At 50.5% G+C, this 19052-nt stretch overlaps 1 protein-coding gene across 1 annotated transcript in view; it reads right to left on the reverse strand.

Moving 5' to 3' along the window:
* The window catches only part of ATP10A (ATPase phospholipid transporting 10A (putative)), a 188843-nt gene that overhangs the window by 98530 nt on the left and 71261 nt on the right, over positions 1-19052 (reverse strand). Inside the window, exon 3 of the mRNA XM_028495093.2 lies at positions 16768-16972. Within this exon, the coding sequence (XP_028350894.1) occupies positions 16768-16972 (205 nt within the window). The remainder of the gene's footprint in view (positions 1-16767; positions 16973-19052) is intronic.

A 19052-nucleotide genomic window follows, 5' to 3' on the forward strand; every position in this document is an offset into this window, starting at 1 on the left:
CCTTTGTTATCCAACGATCTGAAGTCAGACAGCAATTCTCCTCCCTGCTCCCTCCCCACCTCTCAGCACACCTGCCCCTGGGGGCGCAGGGGCACTTGTGGGTCTGTCCTCCAGGGCATAGGGAGGGAAACTCTCAGCTCCTGCTGGGCAGTCAGTCAGTGGTGCAGTGTACTTAATCCCTGCCAGGTTCACTCACATACAGTCTCAGGCAGCTAACCTGGTTCACCTAGATCAAAGCAGAGGAGAAATACAGAACAGAAGGAACAGAGCAGGGTGCCTGGCACTCAGACAAATGTCCCTCTTTTCCAGGGAGATGATCACAGGCTTCTGATCACTCCCCTTGTCACAGATGTGTGTGATCCACCCGTGACAAAGACACCAATGCCCGCACACGCTCTCCACTAGCACCGGCCTCAGATGAGATCCACCACACAGCAGCAAGCGAGAAACAGACTGCTGTGGATACTCCTTTTAAATCTCATCCTGAAATGTTTGTCCTCTATATTTTATGAGGTTCCTAAAGTATTAGTATAGTCATTATTTGACCCACACAACAGCAATGGTTCAACCCAATACACAGAATTTAACTGAGAAGGAAACTGACAAGCATACATTGCAGTGCTCAGGCACTGGTTACCAATTAGGGTGCGTGAACTAGTTTGGGAACCAGTGATCTTGCTGGGAGGACAAAGGGCGTAGGCAGAGTCTACGAATCCAAATGGGAATCCCAGGTCCCTCCTGCACTAGCTGAGTGCCTGCCAGCAAATCACAGCATCTATCCAGGATTCCAATTCCTTCATGTAAAGTGGAGGCAACGGCAATGCTGTCTCATGGGGTGAGAATTAACAGGACAGCAGATGTGAATGGTTACGCTGGTAAAGCAAGGCAATGAAGAAGAGGCCCCTTGGGGAGGGTCCAGCCAAGGCAGAGCTCCCCGAGGAGACGGAGCAGGAGATGGTGAGTGGAGCTTCAGGGACCCAGAGGAAGCCCTAGAGAGGCTCTCCTTCCTGAGGGAGGCTCCTGACACATCCACGGTGCCCAGGTTCATGATGTCCAGTCATTCTCTGGGCACAAACCCTTCTGAGCCACCAGGGCCCTTGCGTTAAATGTCGTTCACGTCCCTCCTCTGCAATGAGCACATCCCTCATCTCACAGCTGCTGCTGACAACACTGCAACAGAGCCCAGAGCTTCCTGAGCAGCTCAGGACCTCCTGATGCACGGACTTTTGCCCCCAGCTCCCCACACTAGGGTAGAACACACTATTGCCTTATTCATGCAGGAGAGTCGAGCCCCACGTCTAACTTAAATCTTCCCTGACCAAGTCTACCTTCCTCTGTTCTATTCTTGACAAAGCTGGGCCTCTGAATGCAGCATCCTGAGGCAGATGAGAGCCTCCCATGGCCAAAGGCCAGGGTCCAGCACGTCACACCATGCATCTCATTCCGAGCAGCAGACCTCATGTTCCTTGTCTCAGCTGTTGCCTTTGTAAAATGGGAGAAGTGATATACACAAACCCTTCGGGTCACTGAGGGTCACCTGAGAGGCCACCTTGGGGGCCTGGCGCACAGCAAATGCACTGGCGGGCGCTGGAGTTGGATGTGTCACGACTGGGGCATAGCTGCCTACTAATCCCCGTCATCTCTCCATCCACACCACTGCAGTGTCCTTGCCCTTTTTCATGAAAGGCAGTCACAGAGCAGGGACAAGAGGGGCCTCAGAGACCTCATGGTCCAATGCTGTCCATTTCTAGATGGTCTGGGAGAGAAGTGACTTGGTCAAGGTCCCAAGGCCATGTTATGGTGGCCTCCTCCCCGCCCCAACCCTTGCCCAGCCTCACTGACTCCTGAACCTGTTCACCACAACTCTATCCCCTCCCCCTTCTCCTGCTCTCTTGCAAGACCCTGGGATGGCGTCCTCCCACTCAAGCCATAAGTCAAGGTCAGAAGCAGAAGAGTCCACGCTCAAAGGGTGGTCACGGCCAAAGCAGAAGTTCCAGAACTGCTTCCCTGTGCCTTTTTACTGTTCATACTCTCTCCAAGAAAAAGCCCACAAGATACCAAGTAAACACAGGTAGTGGTTAATTTTATGTGCCGATTTGACTGACCACGAGGTGCCCAGATCAGACATTGTTTCTGGGTGTGTCTGTGTGTTTCTGGACAAGATGAGCATTTGCATCAGTGGACCTGGTAAAGCAGATGCCGTCCCCAAAGTGGGTAGGCATCCTCCAATCCACTGAGGGCCTGAACAGAACAACAGGTGGAGGAAGGAGGAATTCACCCTTTTTCCTGTCTCACTGTTGAGCTGGGACAGCTCACCTCACTTTCTCCTGCCCTTGGACTGGGATTCATACCACAGGTTCCCCGGGTTCTCAAGCCTTCAGATTCAGACTGAACTACACATCAGCTTCCCTGGTCCTTCCTGTCAGTCTGCAGATGGCAGATCATGGGACTTCTGTCTCTATAATCCTGTAAGCCAGTTTCCATAATAAATCTCTCTATATGTACATAGATTCCCACATATAGAAATATCTATATATCTCTATATTCCTCTAAAGAAACATTATATACACACACATATATATGTACATATATAAAAAGAGAGACATATAGATATTGACTCAAATATAGAGATACAGACATAGATACACAGATATACAGAGATATACAGAGAGACTATATATCAACAGAGATTGACCTATCCTTCTATCTATCTATCTATCTATCTATCTATCTATCTATCTATCTATCCTTCTTTCTATCTATCTATCCATCCTTCTATCTATCTTCATCTCTCCTATTGGTTCTGTTTCTCTGGAGAACCCCAATATAATGCACCACAACCTTTTAGGGTCTGTCACCCTTTCTGAGGACTCCCAGAGACCTAAGTAAGGCATTTTCCCAAAACAGTCTCATGGCCCTGAGAGCAGTAAGTATGAAACACGCAGGGGTTGGGAAGAACACAGTTTCTGTAAGCAGTTCCACCCTTGGGGATCTCTGCCAAAGGTTGCTCCTTTCAGATTCAGCTGACCTAGCTGGTAAAATTCCCGATTCTCAGGGCAGGCACCCCATATGGGAAGACTGCAGGTCTCTGTGTATCTATCTGCGTGCATGTATGCACACACACAAACACGTGTGCACTCATGTCGGTCAAAGAGGTGTGCAGTGTGCCTGTGGTTTGTCCTTACATTTCAAACTTTAAAAGCCAAGAATGCTTGTTATATATCTTAGTCTTGTGTTGCAATACTTCTGGAGGCCTCAGAGGACTGGTGTGATATTTGAAATTTCACCCTCAGGCAGAACCTGAAAGGAAGCCAGACTTCAGGAGCAGAGGAAGCCCCCGAGACTGGAGGCACACCTTGGGGAGGACCCAGGACACCAGGCAAGGAGGCCTGGGGCACAGTGGGGACAGCATTCCAAGGCACTGGTGTGTTAGAAAGAGTGCCCCCTCGGAAGTGGTGGCAGCAGGAGTCCTGTGAAAGAGAGGAGGGCAGGCGTGCAGGAGAGCCAGCGTGGGAATCGGAGTAGCCCTAACGTGCAGTGGCACTCAGCTGGGCAGAGCGGCTTCCCTAGGACACCAGGTGACAGTGGCCCTAGCTTGGGAGCACTGAAGGAAGAGGCTGCCAGGTCCATGAAGTCCAGGGCCCAGAACCTGCTGTACCAGTACTCACCCCAAGAAGCACTGCTCCTGCCCCACGGACTAACCTAGCGGTGCAAACAAAGCATCCCTGAAATTACTTCTAGGGGAGAATATCATTCAATTTTGTTTTATCCAGAGGTGTTCAAAGGCACATCTTTTATAGAAGATGATCTATATTTGTGACTTTTTTTTTAAAAAAAAGAAGTGTCTTAATTAGTGAATTACTGAAATATCTGCTTCCATCAAAAAGACAAGAAGAACATAGTAACTGATTATTATCCTACTTGTGTCCAGAAAACAGAGGAAATACAGAAAACTAAGTATGTCCAGGTGTAAATCAGCACCGCTTGACTTCTCAGACATGAATCCCACAATGATCTTATCAAAACGAGATCCTGCCTCTGTGGGGCTGAGCAGGCCTGGGACTCTGCATTTCTCACCAGCCTCAGGTGAGGGCAATGCTGCTGCTCTACCCACCAACCTCCTGACAAGGACCCAAGAACACAAGGAATTACGTGCAAATAGTTTTTCAGTCTAAGACCCATGGTGCAGTGTGGGCTTCCAGGACCAAGGATGCCCCATCTGGTGATCTCAGCCATCCTTAACTTCCAGTAGCTGAGACACACGGGTCATCACCAAGGACGCCCCCATCTGTGATACCGGAAATCATATAGGCCCTGCCCTTGAATTCAAGGGTGCCAAGAGCTCCCGGCTCCAGCCTGCCAACTGCAGGGGATAACTCTGCAGTGTGTCTGGTGAATGCTTGTGAGGAACCTTATGGACATAAACGAAGGCTTCCTTCTCAATTATTTTCCCTTTGCAAGCCTGGCCTTTACAACCATCCTACAGTTTGAGGTGAAGCACCTCCAGAGAGCCCCGGCAGGTCCATGGACCCTGGTAATGATGTCGGCCCTGCACCGTGGGGCGTCATGTCTGCTGAGCTCCTGGGCTATGGGTAGAGATCTAACAGTCCCCAGCACATCAAGCCAGCATCCTCCCTTCCTCAGTGGAATACATGCCAACAGCTGCAATATGTGACAGAAGGATTCCCTCTAAAAACCAGGACTTTCCCTTAGAAGCATGTAGCCCTGCCCTGCGAGTGGGTCAAGGACCAGCTCCCCAGGGTGCTGTGTCCTACCTGCTCCCATGTTCTTGCACCAGGGAGGCAGGTTAAAGCTGCAGACCCAGAGTCCCCCACCCACAGGCCGGTACTCCATGCTGCAGCCTCCTCCTGCCCAGAACCCCGCACAATTCCCCAGTAGCACCCAACTCTCCAGCTCTCTCCAGCCACTCTGGACTCACTGAGCTCAGGGCAATGCTCCCACTGCTGTGTTTATTATCAGGCTCTTCTGCACAGAGAGGCCCACAGGGGCCGCTCCCACCTTTCCTTTGAGGACAGCCATGGGGGCAGGGGCAGGGGCAGGGGCAGAGGCACCCCTGCTGAGCTCTGGCCTGCCGGGAGAGGAGGACCTCTGACACTGCTCCCATCTTGCAGATGTTGAAACTGAAGCCTGAGAGGTCATATGACCCTCTCAGGTCGCAAGCCAGCAGGTGCAGAACCCAGAGCCTGCTCTCCACAGTGCTCTCCGCGGCCCCCATCTTGTTCACTGTGACCAAGCCTGCCTGGGGCCTCCTTCTCAGACCCCAAACTGTCTACCAGCAACTTCCTCCCCAGGCCCGTCAGGGACCGTGGCCCCTCCTAAAACAGGGGTTTCCTCTGAGTCAGGAAGAAGGGGTGAGAAGAGCCGGCCGCCACAGAGGTGGGTCGGGAAGCTGGGAAGGAAGGAAGCCACACGCCACTTCACAGGCCATGGAAGGTCAGCTTTATTTCTACTCTGTGTGGACTGAGGGGCTGCAGCCTCAAGTCAGCCTCGCCAGCTCTGCCAGCCTCTACTATAATTGGGTTTTTCTTAGAAAGTCTTGGAGGGAACGGGGCAGGCAGGGCTGACACACACAGAGCAACCACACGCCCAGGCATCACCCACCCTTCGGGAGTGAGGGCAGGGTTGGGGGGTGGCCGGGGAGCCAGGAGGCTGGCCGAGCCCCCCCTGCTGCTTCAGGCAGGCTTCAGTTGGCATCTGGCTCTGCTCCAGTCAACAGCTCAGATCACTTAACCTGCAGTTCCTTAAAGGAAGGGATGTTTTCTGTTTTAATCACAGTTCCCAGCACACAAAGTGCTAAGTCTGTGAACAATGAAGGAGCCTTCCTGAGCCTCCCTGTCCTCCCGTTTCCTCATCAGCACCTGGATCCCACCACCCTGTGAGGCGGGGAGGGGGCAGTACCCCCCACCCCCCACCCCAGGCTACCCATCTCAAGGAGGGCAGAGAGCAAAGACGGCAAGGGCTCAATTTTCCCTCCACATCTTGGCCAGACCCCTAACGGTGACGGCTGTCATGCTCATTTAAAAGCCCAAGTGCAGCACTGCTGTGGGAAGTGACCCAGGTGCTCACAGGGCCACACTGCCCAGGGGCAACTGCTTCCTGTCCGTGTTGTCTGAGAGCAGCAGCCTGCATGGGGGTCCAGGTGGTCATCTCGTCTGCCCACAGCCCGAGGGTCCCTCATCACCCCAGTTAACCAGCTGGGGCACCCCAGCCCCCATCAGAGATGGAGCCTTCTCTCCAGCCTCAGAACCCTGTGCTCCTCCAGGCCTCCTGGAGTGAAGCCAGGGACGAGGACCACAGCTCGGTGAGAAGCACAGCCCAAAGGCCCCAGAAACAACCTAGCCAGGGTTTTGCCAACACTTCAAACCAATGGAATCCTCCCACTAATCAACTCTTAAGTAGAACCCACAGATACATGTGTGCATGTACACCCCTATCTACTACATCTATGTGTGTATATACATAGAGAGAGACATATATAGACAAACACGTATCATGCATTCTGCCCCTGGCTTCTTGGCATCAGCAGTTTCTTTAGACTGGGCTGTTCTGCTATACAGCATACTGTAGTCAGATATTTGGACAGTAATCAATTTCTTTTCTGCCCGTTCTGGCCTAGGGACTTGTCCCTTAACTTTACCACAATGCTCTAAGTGCCTGCCTCCACTGCAGGCTTCTGAGCCAGAGTGCCAAGGTGAGAGCTGCCATTTGGACATGACTCTAGCAGCCACTGCAGCAGTGCTCAGGGCCAACTGCAGGGGGAAGACGCTGCATGGACACACTGGGAAGGTGCAAGGAGGAGCCAAGTCAGGTGCTGTCCTAGGAAGGATGGACTCAAGCACCCCTGCAGGGTAAGCACAGGAGCTGGAGCAGCAAAGGGGCAGGAAGGGGCGCTGCAGGAATGGGCAGTGCAGCCAGGATGCCTGCTTTGTAGCTGCAGGACTGGGGCGAGCCCGCTTATCTCTCTGGACCTGGGCCACCTTACTTGTAAAACAGGAAGGCAACTGTTCTTATCTCAGGGCAGTTATCCTCAGCCCTGGGGAAACCCGGGGGAGCTTGGAACAGCCCAGCGCCTGCCCACCCCACACCAAGGTAGGCAGAGCCCTGGGGGGCCCAGCCCCGGAGGGTCCCATGCACCCCCAGGGCAGGTGTAGGTCAACCATACTAGAAAGCACTGTTAAGTGGTTAAGTGCCAGCAAATGTCAGCTGTGGAGACCACTGCCCCAGGCTAGTTGCCAGCAGCTTTCACAGTTCTGAAGAGCTCTGTGGAGGGGAGGGGAGATGCTCTCCATGAAGGGACCTTTCAGAGTCACGTATTCGGGACAAGGGCCTTGGGTGTTCCCAGCTGAGGTGACACCTCATGAGGGGCTGCCTCCCAGTCGGGGTCTCAGGCCTGGCACTGCAGAAGCTACAGGACTGGGACCAGCTCTCTGCACTCAGGGAGGGTAGGGTGAGCGGTAACTCCAAGTGCTGGGCTGGGGTGGCCGGGAAATGACTGGACCATGACAGCCAATGGGGAGGAGTGACCATGACCAAGGGGAGGGGAGGGTCAGAGGGGTCTCCTGAGCTGTGGGGCGGGTAGTAGAAGGAAGGGGTGTCCTGGCCACCTGCTCCTGCCACAGCAGCTCAACGCCTTTAATTGTGGACTTTTTTTGTGAAAGGTGTAATCAGTGGAACAAATGGCTTCTTCTGCTTAGAATAAAGCAAATATTTCCTATGCCTCTCAAGCCACAGGGGTGGAATCAGAAGCACACACTCCAAGCTGGGCAGGAAGCCAGCCAGACCAGGTGTGGCAGTGCGACCATGGGACCCCAGACTCACCCTGTCCACCCCAAGGACGGCCACGCTCTGCCCACCCCCCCACCCCTGCCCCGAAGGCTGTGGATGAGCCCGGCCCAGCCCTCCTCATCCTGTATATTCAACAGCAATGGTCCAGGGCTCTCTGGAGGTGGCCCTGAGTCCCACCCGTCCCACACAGAGCCCCCCCAGTTCCGGGTTCTGCACAGTGCCAGCCCTAGGGTCTCCTGTCAACAGGCAGCCGTCACAAAGATGCCCATCTCCCCAAGGGGCAAGATGTGCAGGATGGCTTAGAACAAGCAGATGGCCCCCACCTTGTTGAATCCAAGTGCTCTTGAGCCTCTGATCTCTGGTGCTTGGGACAAACAGTCCCACCTGAGCTATAGAGCCCGACCCTCCTGGCACATCTTCCCTGCCCGCCCATAGCCTTGACACACCAACACTCAGAATATCCAAGCAGGGTTTCAACACTCACAACCCCGGAGGAGGGTCTCCAGGGCTGAGAGAGACACACCCCCTCTCAGTCTGTCCTCATGTCAACCTCACAAAGTCTGTCCTCACAAGATTTCCTGCCTGATGGTCAAGGCTCCAAAATGCTTGATAAAGGCCGGATGACCAAACCAGCCATTTGATGTTCCTTCCAAAACAAACCTAGATCTGCAGTCCTTTGAAGCCAGCCTTCTTTACCACCCAAACGAAAGGGCTCACTTCTAACCAACAGCAGGAAGATGTGCTGAAAAGTCACTCGTAACAAGTATGTGAGAATATTTTTTTCCTTTTTTTCTCAAAGACACAAGACTCACACATGGATATTTCTGTTAGGGTTAGGGTTAGGTGGGTGTGTGCATCAAAGAACAATTCTGAAGCTTTGGCCTAATTCTAAACTTACAAAAACCCATGCAGATGTACCTCAGTGTCTGCTCTCTGGATCGGAGGGGAAGATTTCTGGTCACTGGCTATAACACACTTTTAGAGGGGAAGGGGAAGGTGCCCTGACACTTCGGCTACTGCAAGAGGCTCCACTGGAAACCAACAAACTTCAGCCTGACCTTGGCTGGGTGACAATGCCAATCGGGGCTGCTAGGTCGAATCCCGGTGTCTTCTACAGTATGGATTATTCGTCAGCACTGCTGGAAAAGCCCCGAATGTATCTCAAGATGGTTTAAACCCAATTCAGATGTCAGGAGCACAGTTTCATCCACATCCAAGCAGGTAACAGTGTGCTCTGTAGCACAGCTCCCTTCTCCTTACAAGTGAGACAGACTGGGACCTGGGACCTGGGACCTGGGACCCTTTGCTGCAGTGCTTGCACCCAGACAAATGTCTCCTGGAGCTACGAAATACAAAGAAACTATAAGGGACTAAAAATAACTGCGTGCATGCACAGTTGGGGCACATTATGGACAAGATACAAAAAGACCAAAAAACACACCCAACTGCCACTGCTGAAGAGCCGGGAGCAAAAGCAGGGTACTGGGCATGCACCCTGCACACAGCACCACCTAAGGGGTGGGCAAACCTCCTAAGCCACCCTTCCAGCCCAACCCCTGGACACACCCCCACCCTCACCCCATACAAGAAACGAGCTCGCCACCCCCGCCAGGGAGTGAGCAAGGGAAACCGTTACTTGTCCTCACTTCCCCCTGCTGCAGCAGGAGCCCCAGTAAAGCCTTGCCCTGAATTTCTTGTCTGGCCTCTGATCAATTTCTATGGATTGGGGAAGGCCAAGAACCCTGGTAGGTAACACAAGGACTGGTTCACAGGACATCATGATGACCGTGCAGATGTGGATAAGGATCCCTGCTTTGTTCTGTTGTGTGGGGAGGCCAGACTCTCAGAAGCACTCACACCAGTGCAAGAACCTAGCACTGGCTTCCACTGGAGGAGTACATGCATGTTGAAAGCTTTATAAACTTCCCCAGTAATTCTTGGTAAAATAGGGAACTAGACTCAACATTCAGAAACAAAAGGAGGATAACTCAAAAAATTCAAATGCTGCGGCGACAGGTCTCATATTGTGGGAACAGGGACCTTCCTCTTGTCGGGAGCTCTGCTCAGAAAACAACGGGAAGGGACACAGCCCCAGGTACGACGCCCCATCAAGGAACCAACTGCCCCACAGTCCACTGCGCAGAGATGGGACTGCCTGGGCACCATCGCCTAATGAGAGCGGTGAACCGGAGATGCTCAACAACCAGACTGAAAATTCCAGGTCCCCCAGGAATGAGCTCCTGCACATCAATATACTGCTAGAACAGTATGTCTTAGCCCAGGAAAGAATCTTTATCCTCTCCTCAAAGATAGTCAAAAGTGGTAACCTGGGCACGCTTAGCTCATTTTGCTTTATTCTTTGGGACATACACTTGCACTCACACACTCTCACACACATACACATACCTATGCACATACCCACACACAACTACACTCACACATGGGCAAACACACATGCACACAACCACACGTCTACATACACACCCATACCCACTTGTGAGGAGGACCTTACTGCCAACTGGACAGATCTCACATTGCCAGCTCCTTCTACTGGTAAGAAATGCCTGCTCCAGACACACACACACACACAAACACACACACACACACAGCCCCAAACTCTGCGATTGCTGATGCAATTTAACTACATTTAGAAACGTTGGAATTTGATTAAATTCTTTTTTTCCAATGAAAATACAAAGAAAAATAAAACTTCACATTGTATACCACCATGAATAGAACAAAAACCTTATTGCTTTAGTTGTCTTTTTCCTAGAATAGAAAATAACCACTTCCAACCAAACAAAAAACCATGAAGTTAAATGCACACAAAAAAATGTTGAAGTTTCTATATATTGTAATAAGATCTTTTAGGATTAATACTTCAGGGGAGCCTAATATTATCAACTGCCTGGCATTTAGTTGTTTTCATTAAGATTACAGTACTTTACTCTCTGTAAGCACTGCTTTCCTAGACCACAGGTTCAAGGCAAAGAATCCATGGCAAAGTCACCGGGATTGGAAACCAAAACATATTATTACACAACCAAACTGACACTCCCCATGAAGTAAACGCAGTTGATATTATAAAACATGGTAGTATGTCTCAGATAATATATTACCTACCTAACTGAATTGCTTTGAATATCTGCACTTGCTAGAATTAAACTTTTAGTCGAAATATAGTTATTATATTCTCAAAACAATTTTCTTTCTCATCGTCTTTCCTGTTACCTATTTAATATCCTTCAACAAAAGTATGTGATTGTTAAATTTGAGAATAAAAATGTCTCACAGTATAAATTATGAGCTTACTGACTATATTTTACTATGTAAAAGAAAACCATGAATCTTTTTGCCAAGGCTTGATATTGACCAATCCAATTAACACACCCAGCCAGCTGTCTTTGTTTTCCACTTAGATGACAGATGGTTTCCTTCTTCAATCCCACAGCAGAGAATATAGCTAATTTGAAGAGTACTCAAACAGCTTAAGGAAAAAGAAACTTTGGTGTAAGAACTATCTTACAAACCACATTTTCACCCCTAGTTTTCCTGTGGTAGAGATAATTTTGGGAGCATGTGTAGGCAGAAACAAAAAAAATATTAATTGTGTCTCCTACATATTTGGAATTTTAGTCATTCTTCTAAACTCCTTGAATTTTGTCAAGTAACTTGGGGGAGGACTGACTCTCCCTCATAAAGGAAACTCTGAGCTTTGTCACTGCCTTAGAGAGTCTGGCACCCAATGCTGGTGGTAACTTAGTAAAATCTACGTGCAAAGTAGAAGAAAAGCCAGGTCACTGTCTTAGGATCCATGCCAATCTAGACATTAGGTACATCTTTTTAAAGTAGTGCTTCTCAGACTTTTTCCAGCCTAGGAAATTTCCACACTAATGTCATCGGGAACACGTGCCAGGCACACATGCACACACGTGTGCACACACCCACACACGCCTGGGAAGACAGAGCTTCGGCAGGCTTGTGGGTTCAGCTCTTCCTGCAGCTCCCACAATCACCGCTCCAAACTGTGGGAAGCAGATGGCCCTGTGGGTGTAGCCAGGGTGTGGGCAACAATCCCAAAAGTCCATCCAAGAGACAAACTGGAGGAACATTTTTTCCCAGGAAATTAACCCACATGTAAGTCCCCTCCTAGACTGCCCCTCCCTGACACCGACGTGGCTTACATGGCCTCAGGGCCCCACCCCCTCTGAAACTCCAACACCACCTGACACTTAGGTCCCCTGCTTCTGCTTTATCCTCAGCAGTATCCCTAGTCCACCTCTGCCCGATTTACCTATTCACACGTCACACAACACCATGAGGGGAAAGACGTTTACCTGTTTTGATCTGTGCCTAGAATGGCATTTAAAGCATAGTACAGGTGCTCAATAAATATTTGTTAAAAGAATGAAAAACCACAAAAGTGAGTCTCTGTAACAAAAAAAAAAAAAAGAGAGATCTTTATGTAAAATTATCAGCCTAAGGACCTCCTCATTCTGCAGAAATGACTGTGTGAATGTTACAGATGAGCTAGAAACTTCTCCCAGTATAGAGGCTGAACACATGCAGCTGCACGGGCAGGGCTGCAGGTCTGAATGAATGCATGGGATGAAGCAACACAGATGCCCAATGAACAGGAAAGACGGGGCGCTGGAGAACCCCCATCCTGCCAACCCAGGAGCTGCCAGACCCGAAACTTCGGGCTCTCCGCTGATTCAACGGGTGGGGGAGGGGGGCCTTGGCAGAATCTCCTGACTTCCCTGTTTGTCATCTATAAAAGGGTATGATCATCATTACCTCACAATTTATATTTAAAAATATGATTTAAAAATGTTTGAACCACTATGAACGGGAGAGACATGATAACGCCTGGCCCCCAGGAAGCCGGAACAAATGTGAGTTCTTATTGTGACAGCTTGTGTTCAGCCTTGGGGTCCCTCTTATTTCTTGGATAATGCCAATTTCACCCCAACTTTTTTTTTTTTTGGCCACGCTGTGTGGCTTGCGGGATCTCAGTTCCCCAACCAGGGACTGGACCCAGGCTCCTGGCAGTGAGAGCACGGAATCCTAACCACTGGATCGTCAGGGAACTCCCATGACCCCAACTTTTAAATCAAATGTTTATTTTGAAGTGCCAATATCTATGTTTCCTTCTCCAGAGGCAAGATGGCTGGGTGGCCGAAGTTGTCTGGGGGCCTTGTCCCCTTGGACTCAGGGGTCTGGGCAAGCCATATATCCCCACCTCACTGTGCTTCCAGCCCCTCAATTCTGTACAATTTGTCTAACTCTCTTCTTTATATACAATCCTGTTTCCACCTCTGAGACATCATCTGACCTGTATCATTGCCTAAAACACCTAGCCGGCACCCAAACCCTCCCATCCTAGCCTTCAGAATACGATTTAAGCCCTCTTTCTGGGAGCCTCCCTAGGCCTCTCGGAAGGCCACTTACCAAGCCCAGTCCCCTAGTGGGATTCTTCTTGTTGCTCAGTATCAAGTGTCTGCTGGTGAGCAGGCCTGGGTCCTCTAGGTGTTGGTCCCACTGCCTTAAATGACCAGACCCTACAGCGTGTGGACCACTTCCCTCTTTCTTAGCATCCTTCCCCAAGCAAACAAGCACTTCCTAAATGACTTCGAAATTGGAGAGGGTGGGAAGAGGAGCCACATTCTTGCCTTGTCAGCCAAGGGTGCTGGAGGGAGGAGCTGGCCTTCAGGTGGAGGGTCAGCGGATTTGTTCTCCAGGACCCAGCCTGCACAAGCTCTCCCCAGGTCTCAGCTCAGGGAAACCAGATCCCTGAGGCTCAGCCTCGGACCCCAGCCCAGGCTGCTGCTCTCTGCATGCCCTCCTGAACACCTCGCATATACAGGCCTTGGATCCACGGGGCTGCTGTCCAGAGATCCGCCACCTGGCCTCCGTCCACGGCAGCGGTGGGAGACCCACAGAGGGTGGCATCCCCAGCACCCGGCTCCAGCAGCACCTGTCCCAGCATCTCACAAGCTCCCAGGCCCAGCACCTCCCAGTGGATGGCTCCCCTGCACCTGTGAGGGCTGACCCACTGGTACAGCCCGCCCCTCAGTAACTTTTCTGCCATCCCATGAGGGACAGCCATGCCCTCGGCCATGAGAACAAGACTCAGGCTTGGGGGCCTCTTCCCTGGGTGCTATCTTAGCACCAGGACCACTGGCTGCTCCCTCTATCAGCTCTTCTGCATTCTGGGGAGCCCCTTCACTTTTACCATGCAATCTCCCACGAGGAGTTCTTTACATCAAACTTGCCCTGACCGAATCAGCTGTGGTTTCTGCCTCCTCACTGGACCCTGACAGATACATCCAGCCCCTGCATGAATGTCAAGGTCCTCTCATATTCTTCACCTTAGTTTTGCAAATCACCTCTAATTTAAGTTTTCCTAGAGGCAGGCACTTCCAACTGAGCCCTCGTCAACGTGGCACTGGGTTACTGTGCATTGGACAGGAATCCGCTCTTCACCTGCCTGAGATGCCAGCTGACTCCACCCGTGAAAACCCCCCTTCAATACATAGAACTGAAATGTTCCTGGCATTGTAATGTTACAGCCAAACCTTGGTTTTCCAATTGTCAGGCTTTTAAAAGCCAGAGACTTCCTATCTTTATTTTCCATGAGGCAGTTCATACATTTCAGAATAATAATGTATGAACAAGAATTCAGGTACCAGAAAAATGCCTTTGGACGTTAGGGAAAGAGGGAGAAAAAAACAGAAAGTGAAAAAATTTCCCAATAATAGGGGCTAGAGTGTGCATACATATTGAAGAATTTGGGTGCTGATAAAGAAATTTTTTTTAATCAAAATGGTTTTGGTTCTTAATTTTGGCCATTTTGACTAAGTTACGGCTCAGCTCCATTGACCTCCTCAGGCATGCAAGGGCCCTACGCAGGAGGATATAGGATGTGTCTGTCTGTAGCAATCCTGGAATTTCAACATCCATCTTACAAACAGCGCGTTTATACAAAGCACCAGCGAGAAAAGGAGGTGGAGGAGGCTTTTAGATATTACTGGGTTCAGCAGCTGAACAAATTAGAAGACAGGAAACAAGGAAGTTGTTCCCGAGAGCTGACCAAGGAGATGCACCCCCGTGGCTTTGCCCCACCCGCCACCCAAACAGATCCACTCTGCTCTCAGGTTCTGAAGTTTCTCCAGATTTTCCACAGCATCTGAAGTTTCACCCATTAGATACACAGATGCATCCGTTTATGTTACAGGCACCCTCTGCGCACACTGGCTGCTCCACCTGGATGGAGCTGGAGCCTGTGCGGTCACCACCTCCCTCCAATCCAAGCCCACCCCTGCTGACCTCAGGGCTCGTCCCCACGCCTGTGCCCTGGAGACGGCTTGGGAAAAGTGGGTTCTGGGGGACTGGGGCAGGCCTGGGGGAGAAGCCTTGGGGTGAGGCGACCTCAGGACACATGCACATGTGGCCGGGGGGGAAACGGCAGGGGAAGGTTGGCCCACATTTATTACCAAACCTGGAGCACAATCAATGCAGAAGCTGGAACGTACTGAATGTGCCAGTGCTGGGCCTCAAGGGTCCCAAACAAGCACTGTCACCAACTCTCCAGATCTGGAAGAAGAGCATCCCATTTAAAAAAAATACTATTTTTAATGTTTATGTATGCTTTGCCTCGTTCCAAGAAAGATTTGAGGCAGCTCACAAAAACATTCTTGGCACAAAAGGAGATGAAAATGAGGAAATCATGGTGGTGGACAGAAGCAAGGGCAGAACAATCCAGACACTGGTGAGGAAGTCCGGGCCGTCCGCAGGAGGTGGGTGAGTGTCAGGCTCAGAAAGTCCTGCCACCAAGGCCGGCAGTAGCCCCAGGGTGTGGGACGCCATCTGGCCCTTTGCAAGCATGTAGGAGGTGCCTTCAGCTGTCACAGTGACCAAGGGTAAACGGCATGGACACTCATAGCGGGATGCAGGGACGCCCCCCGACAATCCTGCACAATGAATGCCCTACGTCAAATGCCGACAGTGCCCCAGGGACTCCCCCAGGCTATAAAACAAGCCAACTGCTCCAGACCCATCCCAGTCCTGATTCTAAGGCCTGGTTCTCCTGTAGGAGCTCACTGAGAGGGCGCCAACGACAGAGGAAGAAAATCCCCAGTGTGTGACGCTGACACCCATTATGTGACAGAGGAAGAGACACCCCCAGTTGCTACCTTCCTAAAACTCAGGAGCTCACTGCCTCGGGCACTTCTTAAACCTTCCTTCCTTGATGGCAAGGCCCGAGTGACAGAGACAGGCAGCTCAGTGTCAGGAGAACAAGGTGTGGGCTAGCCCACTGCCCTGCCAGACACCTCCTGATCCCCGAGGGCTCGTGCTCCTTTCTGTCCCCTGGCGTTGGCACCCCTGCATCCTCTGCACAGACCTGGAGGGGGACAGAGGTTGGAAACCCCTGACAGGGTCTGAACTTTCCGGCCACAAGGCTATCGGTGGGTATAGGTGGTGGGACGCTGTTCCCCTTCCTACTTCCCTACCAGCATTTCTGAGCTGTGGTCAATGTTCCTCCAAGGCAGAATTCAGTCACAGAAGACCTGATGCTGAACTCAGAAACACCCCTGAGGAGAGAAATTCCTGAGCCACATGCTGGGGTCAGGTCATTACTGCTGCTGTGTTAGAATAAGAGCTACAGCTGGGTAAATGCTGACAGTCAGCCAGTCCCAATGTTCCTAGTGACTTTAAAGGGACTCCAAATCTACGAAGTGTACAGTGGAAATCAGAGTCATAAAACTGGGTCCTGTTTCCCATAGCCGCAGGCTGGTTATATGCTCAGGGGGACTGGGGTCCTCTCAGACCCTCAGTCCCACATCCATCCATCAGCCTGGCCTGATGGAGGGGATGCAGGTGCTCGAAGGCCTGGTGGGCCAGCATGGGAAGCACCACGGGACGTGGTACCTGGGACCCTGGACGCACCAGGTCACTTACGAGCTCGGAGAAGCCTCGGACCACCTGGCGCCGTTTCAGGTTGGTCTCTCCATCCAGGTTGGCCGTCTCGATGTGGCACAGCCCGTCGGGGTCACTCGAATAGAGCAGCAGGATGTCTGCAGGGATGATCTCGTTGCAGCGAAGACGCACAAAGTCTCCCACGTGGATTTCTTTCCAGAATCGGTTCACGTACTGCTTTTCTTCCCTGGTAAAGAGAGAGCCATTAACAAGTCTGGAGGAGATCGATGGAGGCCAAATCTGGGTGATGGGCACATGCAGCTCATTGAACACTTCGTGCCACTTTCTGGTATGCTGAAATTTTCCATAATAACAAGTATTTAAAAGAAGATTCCTAAAGGCCACATATAGTGAAACTCCAGTAATATGAAATATCTAGAATAGGCAAATCCATGGCAATAGAAGGTGGATTCGTGGCTGCCAGAGCCTGAGGGGAGGGGAGATGGGATGGGGAGAAATTGTTTCCTGGGTACAGGTTTCCATTTGGGGTGATTAAAATGTTCTGGAACTAGGTAGTGGTGATGGTTACACAACACGAAATGCACTAAATGCCACTGAACTGTCCACTTTAAAATGGTTACGATTTCCACTCCTAGGTATATACCCCAAAGAATTAAAAGCAGGGACTCGAATGGATATTTGCCTACCCATGTTCATAACAGCATTACTCCCAATAGCCCCAAAGTGGAAACAACCCAAATGCCCAACAATAGATGGATAAGCAAAATGTCGTATATCCATACAGTGGAATATGATTCAGCCATGAAAAGGAAGGAAATTCTGACACATGTTACAACATGGATGAACTCAGAGGACACTATGCTAAGTGAAATAAGCCAGTCACAACAGGACAAACACTGTACAATTTCACTTTTATGAGGTCCCTACAATAGACCAATTCATAGAGACAGCTAGTAGAACCTCTGTATCTTCTGCAGGATGGAGATCACAGCAGATGTATCCTCTCCACGTCACTCAAGATGAAGTAGATAATCAATCAAAACAGTGCCTGCCACAGTCAGCTTTCAACCCCTGATAGTTACTATTGATTAATAGGTAGTAGAATGAAAACATGGGTAGATTTCTGCTTTAGATTTTTTTTTACTCTGGAAAAATGGGCTCATTAATCCTACAAAGGGCATTTTTAAGAGCTCCTTGGAGGCAGTTTTGTCCAGTTTTATAAATAAGCAGAGGAACAAGACTTTATTTCAACATGACATTCTACATGAGAAAACTGCATCAAAAAATCCTCTGGGTTATGTTGTTAGGAAAATAAAAAGCCCTAAAACACACTTCACTTTCACCATCACCTTCTCACTGGCCCCCCACACTTCCTCGCCTGAGCTCCCAGAGAACAATTCAGCAGCGAGTCTGAGTCTCACCTGACTCCTGAGTGCTGGGTGATGAGTCCTGAGTGTCAGACCTCTATTTTATTCCACACTGTGGATCTGAGGGAACCCACGGCAGACTTACAGGGGCTCCTAGCATCAGCTGCCCCAGGTGCTGAAAAGAGAAGTAGCCCCTTCCACTATAAGCCTCTATTGACTTGCATTCCTCTGTTTCAAGATCCACCGTAGTTTGGTCGCTATAGGGCCAACAAAGATAAATTAGATACAACTTTGTCCTCAAAAGTAAATTCAAGGTGAGACCAAAGCACTAGATAGCACCCCCTGGGGGCTAAAGAATCAAGCCCCCAATGTGAGCACAAAGGTATTCTTCTGGACCCAACCCTCCCTGCAAGGCCAGGGTGCTGTTCAGGTGAGGCATCCTTTTCCAGCTGTGACAAGTCCCCCGGCCCCAGCCCAAGGGCGCTGCCTGCTCACTCTCACAGTCTGACTTCTTCCCAGTGGACATACAGCCTTGATGAATGACAAATGAAACATCACTTAACTATGTTCCTATTTCCTCTTCTGAAGATCAAACCTTGACTTTCTATCATTGCAACATTAGCTCTTTAGTCTTTCTTCCTTATCAGGACACTTTGTTGGCTTCCCACAGAAAGTACAGAGGAATTTGAAAGGCCCTGTCCTTTCCAGAAGAAGGTTTCCAAAAGCTAATTCGCTGTGCGGTCACTGAGGTGGGCAGTGCACGCTGACAGTGAGCTGGACAGGCCCCAGTGTGGCAGCAGCTGCCAGGAGACCGGTGGTCCTACACTGGCCCTGGGGACAGGCAGGAGGTGGGGATGACCAGGAGGGAGGAGGCAGGGTGTGACACTGTCTGGGTTGTTTATCTTGACTACATTCCATTTACAGAACTCATCAAAAATA

This window comes from Physeter macrocephalus, chromosome 11 (genome assembly GCF_002837175.3).
Source record: "Physeter macrocephalus isolate SW-GA chromosome 11, ASM283717v5, whole genome shotgun sequence".
NCBI classification, from domain to species: Eukaryota; Metazoa; Chordata; class Mammalia; order Artiodactyla; family Physeteridae; genus Physeter; species Physeter macrocephalus.